Source organism: Epinephelus fuscoguttatus, linkage group LG24 (assembly GCF_011397635.1).
Source record: "Epinephelus fuscoguttatus linkage group LG24, E.fuscoguttatus.final_Chr_v1".
In the NCBI taxonomy this organism is placed as follows: domain Eukaryota; kingdom Metazoa; phylum Chordata; class Actinopteri; order Perciformes; family Serranidae; genus Epinephelus; species Epinephelus fuscoguttatus.
The window spans coordinates 140,001-145,331 of NC_064775.1; the positions used below are offsets into that span (position 1 = coordinate 140,001).

Consider the following 5,331-nt stretch of genomic DNA (forward strand, 5'->3'; position numbering starts at 1 on the left):
TTATAGGATCAGATTCAACCCTGAACTTACCCTGCTCCGGAGCAGGATAGCCGTTCAGAGTAAGTTACCATGGTGATCTACCCCGATAAGAACTGAACCGGCTTCGTGAGACCGGCCGCCGATATTAGCAAAAAACGGGCATCGGATCGGACTGCATGGAAAAATGCCGATCCAAGAACTCCGCTCCAGGTTTTCCGGCCAGCCCAGCGCTCTGCGATTCAAGCGGTCTATTCCATGATCCGCTCCAGCTCTTACTATCAATCCACCAGGCCAGCATGCAGACAACAGACACAGGGTAGGAGGAGTAGCGGTCAATTTAGTTAACTGACTATTTGTTTTCTGCTCTGGTTTTTTGAGAGTGATATTTTTATTTGGTTTACACTCTTACTGTTTAAGTAAAGAGCACTGATGGCATTGTTTTGGGCACAATTAGTGAAACTGGAGCCATGGATGGACTACAAAAACACTACTAAAATAACTGAAAAGGAAAGGCTGCATTGTTTGTTAAATGTCAACAATGTCTTGTGGTGTTAATCTGTTTTTTATTTATTAGGGGGCCAAACACAAGTGTGTGGAGTCTTGCTGCTATTTTAATTTCAATGTTAGACATTTTAAAAATTTCTTGTGTTGATTTATTTTCTATTTATTAAGGGGCCAAAGCAGCCAAAGCAAACCAGCTATATTTTTTATTTAATATTAATGTTCAAGTTTAAAGTTTGTTTATTTAACCCTGTTAACAACAAACAGGTCAGTTTCTCATACCAACTGTTGTGGATCATTCTAACTAACCCGATTAAGTAGTTGTTCTTGTTAGAGTAATATCGCTTGATCAAACCTTTTCTAACATGACTGACAACAAAATAATTGAATATGTATAATACGCGCTTGGATCGGATCGGTATCGGCCAAAACTCAAGGCTGTAATATTGGTACTGGATCGGAAGTGAAAAAAGTGGATCAGGACATCCCTAGTAACTGACACCGAGCTTCAGTTACCTCTCTTTCTGAAACGGAAAACCCAGTTTCCCTCATTTCAGGGTTAACAGACTCAGAGTTTTCACTAAACCTGCATTGTGAAACAGACCCCTGAGGGGTATTCCAGGTAGGAGGTTCAACAAACTCTGAGTCTAACCCTGAACTCTGAGCTGATTTACCCTGAGATGGGAAACTCTGAGTTAGCGGTTGCAGAACAGCTGATCTGAGTTAGTTCAGTCAACTCTGAGTATGTTCACTCTGAGTTAAGCCGACAATAAAAAGCCATCATCAATGGAGCTCCGACTCCACGATTCACCATGGCAACAGGTAAATAAAAGACAGCGCCTCCATTTTAATCCAGTGGATGCAGAGATATTAATGCATGTGTAGCAGACGGTGCACGTTTATCTTTAAAAGAAGAGCCTGAGTCAGAGCGAGGAAAGTGTCAATAAGTTAACCATAAAGTTAATAAAAAAGTTTATTCATCATTTATCAGACTTACATTTCCTTAATGAAGATAAAGTGGTGGAATCTGACTGTGTATCAGGCTGTAGATACATTACATTATATTAATAATATATCATAATATATTTGTTCAGATTTAATCTGATGGGGAAAAACACAGGAGGCAGAAGATTTCAAACATATAGGCTAGGCTATAGATCAAAGACATAAAGACATGACTGTAAACTCACAGTCTGACCCAGTAATAATATGTTTGGTGATTTGCACCTGAAAAGACGTTGAGGTTAAAATACAGTAGATTTGAAAATGTTGCACATCTATTTGTATCTTGACTCAACAGCATTCAGTGACTTTATTTCAGCTACAAATGTAGTAAATGTAAAGACAGTGAAATGCTGCACCATTGCTCACTCAGAAATATGAACATATAATCCCCAATATTAGGCTATAGGAGTTATGTTCCATCAGTGCGACCAGTGACATCGTTCCAGACAGAGAGGTAACTGAAACTCTGAGTCAGTCACCATGGTAACAGACTCTGTGAACATAACCTGCTCGCTGACAGGTTTTCTTCAATAAACCCTGAGTTTCTCTCTGTCTCCTCCCTCTTACACGCTGTTTCATTTCCTCATTCATTCAGTCCGTGTCAAAGCTTGTATCGAAGCGCATTCATTAGCGGAGATTTACCGTCTGTCACAGTCTAAATCCTGCTGGATATTAGTTTGTTACTCAGGACTGTCTGAAGTTGCGAGAATTCACCCTCAGCTCAGAATCAAACCTCTGTCCTTTTTATATTTATTATTTTTATAACACTGTGCACAAGGATCAGACTGTCAGTCTGTCAGAGCAGCTCCCACATGTTTATTGCACATAATGTGTAGGTCTAATTATTTAAATGTTAAAATGGGTATGAAGCTTTAGACACGTAGTATCAGTGACTAATGATCTCTATCACTGGATAACTCAGAGTTTCCCTCATCTCAGGGTTAACTTACTCTGAGTTTTCACATAACCCGCTTTCTGGAATACCCCCCTGGTCTCCACCACATGTGTTTATAGCTGAATGAAACTTCATGTTGTAAAATGTGTCCTCAGTCTTTATCAAACACAAGTTGTGTTAGACTGACATGAACTTCCTGTCAGACGAGGGTCATGTGACTTTTGATGTCATAAATGTGCATGCTGAACTGACCGTGTGGCACCAGGTTTGACCCCCAGCATATCCCATGAGTCTTTGCTGTTCCGGATCCGTCGGATGGTGTCAGCCTGCTCTTTGGTGAAGCCGACGCTGACCTCTGACACCGGACGCTTCCCGCCATTCTCACACATGTCGGTGATGGAGGAGAAGAACGCCTGAGACCAAACGCCACACGACTTCCATTAAAACCACCTCTTTGTTTTATTAAAACAGACCTGATTATATTTATGTTTGTGTACCTGGAACATCTCGTTGATCCCCTCGCCGCTCTGCGCCGACGTCTCAAAGTAATGGAACCCTCTGGACTCCGCCCAAAGACGCCCCTCCCCCTCATCCACCACCCGCCGCTTTGTCAGGTCCACCTTAAAAGGAGGAGGAGGAGGAGGAGGAGGAGTTAAACCGCTGTACTTCAGCCCTGAACCTGAACTCTGATGTCTAACTGGACAGCTCGCTCTCACCTTGTTGGCGCAGACGACAAACACAATGCTGTCCATGTTGGCCTGCGAGCCCATTTCCTGTTTCATCTCCCCGAGCCAGCTGTCCAGGGCGTCAAAGCTCTCCCTGAGGCCCACGTCGTACACCAGCAGCACGCCCTGACTGTCCTTATAGAACTCGTTACGCACCTGACGCACCGCAGAAGAAGAAGCAGCAGCTGCCATCAGTTCAACTCTGAAATACCTGAACTTTTATAAACATGCATAATAAAACAGAGCGACTCACTTCATAGAAGAAAGGATGACCCGCCATGTCAAAGATGTTCACTTTAATCTCTCTGTCTCGAACCTGAACTCTGACCACAGGAAACACACGGCGCTGACATCATCACACACTTTTGACGTTCAGTTGGGATTTATGTAGGAGAACACACTCAGTAACAGGTGAGGTGTGCGTTGGATGAACTTACTTGGTGACGCCGTAGTCGATGCCGATGGTGGCAAGATATTTGGGGACGAACCTCTTCTCGCAGTAGCGTTTGATAATGCAGCTCTGAAACGTTACACGGATTAATGAGTGGCAGCATCTTTCACACTTGGGTGAACGCAGCAGATTATTTCAGTCTGTTTGATCTGAACAGGAAACACATCTGCCAAATTTCAGTCAAGATCTGACTGTTTAAAGGGAAACTTGTAAATAAACTAAATCTCCTGTAAATGTTCCTAATTATCCATCACTCACTGCTTTCATATAACATCATCCTTTTTAATGTGTTATCAGTTTATTATTATTATTAGACTCAAGGTACATACTAAAAAACATACAACACTCAATACATGAAAACAGATCACTCAATCAATTAACAACACATCCTAGACATTTTTAAAATAATAAACACATTCAAAAATCCACATCCTGGTCCGGCACCAGCCACTGTTGGATCAGTACAGCCAAATAAGAAACGAATTAATCAGTTTAAATAAGTAATTTCTGAGCCGAGTGATAGAGAACACGGTAATGTGTCCAAACACGTCTTGTTTAATGTGAAACTGTGCGTGATTTATTAGCCGTCAGCTAGGAAACATTAAAGTAAGTGATATCTGCACGGACTCTGGCGTTAGACTGAACGCCTTTCACAGCGCCATCAACGGATACAAATGGCAGCAGGGAAGTTTAGCAGGAAAGCTAACATCAGTTTTTAACACTGGTTAAGATAAATGTGTAATTAGCTAACTCTCACACAAAGAGTTCTATCGGTTTATCCCAGCTCAGACAGCCTGAACTAAAATCAGCTGAATTCTCTCTGGGGTTTGGTCTGATATACAACTTAAATCAGCTGATTTTAACCTGAGGTTTGGTGTGAAATAAATTAAGTGCTCGTGACTCACCTTCCCGACCTCGGCGTTTCCGAGACTGATCACCTTCACGCGCAGGGACTTCTTGTTGTCTCGTCTCTTCGGTACGTTTGTCTCCATGTTTGAGACTGACGCTTGTCTGCGGTGAAGTTGTGCGGGATGCTGACGAGCTGCAGCTGCGGTGTCGCTGTTGTTGTTGTTGTTGTGGGAGCTAGCGGGGCTAACTGATAGCCGTTAGCAAACCGGCTGGTTTTTAGCACGTTAGCCGTTGAAGTTGATAATTGGTGGGTTAATTAATCACAGCACATTGTTGGTGCTTTAGCATCGATGCTAACGGTTTGTTTCAACTGCCATTTTAACTCACAGCAGAGAAACCGCGAGCCTGCTAGCCTCATAGCATCAAATGCTAACCAGCTGTTTCTAATGAGCTAATGGGCGGAAACTGTACAGCTACGTCACTTCCGCTCAATGTGTTTTAAAAAACTATGTAGGGTTCATGTTCAATACTGCCCTTAGGTTAAGTGTAAATTTATTTCTTAGGTATTCTGCAGAGGTTAAGGGTTTTTCAAAGAGGTAAACACATCTTAAAATTAAGACAATAACATTAAATAACCATAAAAGGTAAAAAGTGAGGGTCATAAGGACAGAGGGATGTCGTATGCTGTAAAGCCCTGTGAGGCAAATTGTGATTTGTGATATTGGGCTTTATAAATAAAATTGATTGATTGATTGAGTGAAAATTACACAATACATAAAAGACTGGATCAAATATAATTTAAATATACGTTCATATATTAAAATCCCCTTAAAATCCTGTTGAAAATCTGTCAATGACTGTTTGTTATTAACATGATATATAAAGATGATTCTTAAGGTGTTTATACGAGTAAAACGGGACACTCC

The 5,331-nt window shown here is 41.7% G+C and overlaps 1 protein-coding gene across 1 annotated transcript in view; it reads right to left on the bottom strand.

Moving 5' to 3' along the window:
- dnajc27 (DnaJ (Hsp40) homolog, subfamily C, member 27) overlaps window positions 1–4,890 on the bottom strand; it is an 11,316-nt gene extending 6,426 nt beyond the window's left edge. The window contains exons 1-6 of the mRNA XM_049570609.1: window positions 4,462–4,890; window positions 3,543–3,625; window positions 3,359–3,428; window positions 3,097–3,261; window positions 2,878–3,000; window positions 2,633–2,793 (exon numbers count right to left, since the gene is read on the bottom strand). Of these exons, the coding sequence (XP_049426566.1) occupies window positions 2,633–2,793; window positions 2,878–3,000; window positions 3,097–3,261; window positions 3,359–3,428; window positions 3,543–3,625; window positions 4,462–4,548 (689 nt within the window). The 5' untranslated portion in view covers window positions 4,549–4,890. The remainder of the gene's footprint in view (window positions 1–2,632; window positions 2,794–2,877; window positions 3,001–3,096; window positions 3,262–3,358; window positions 3,429–3,542; window positions 3,626–4,461) is intronic.
- Window positions 4,891–5,331: the final 441 nt, after the last annotated feature.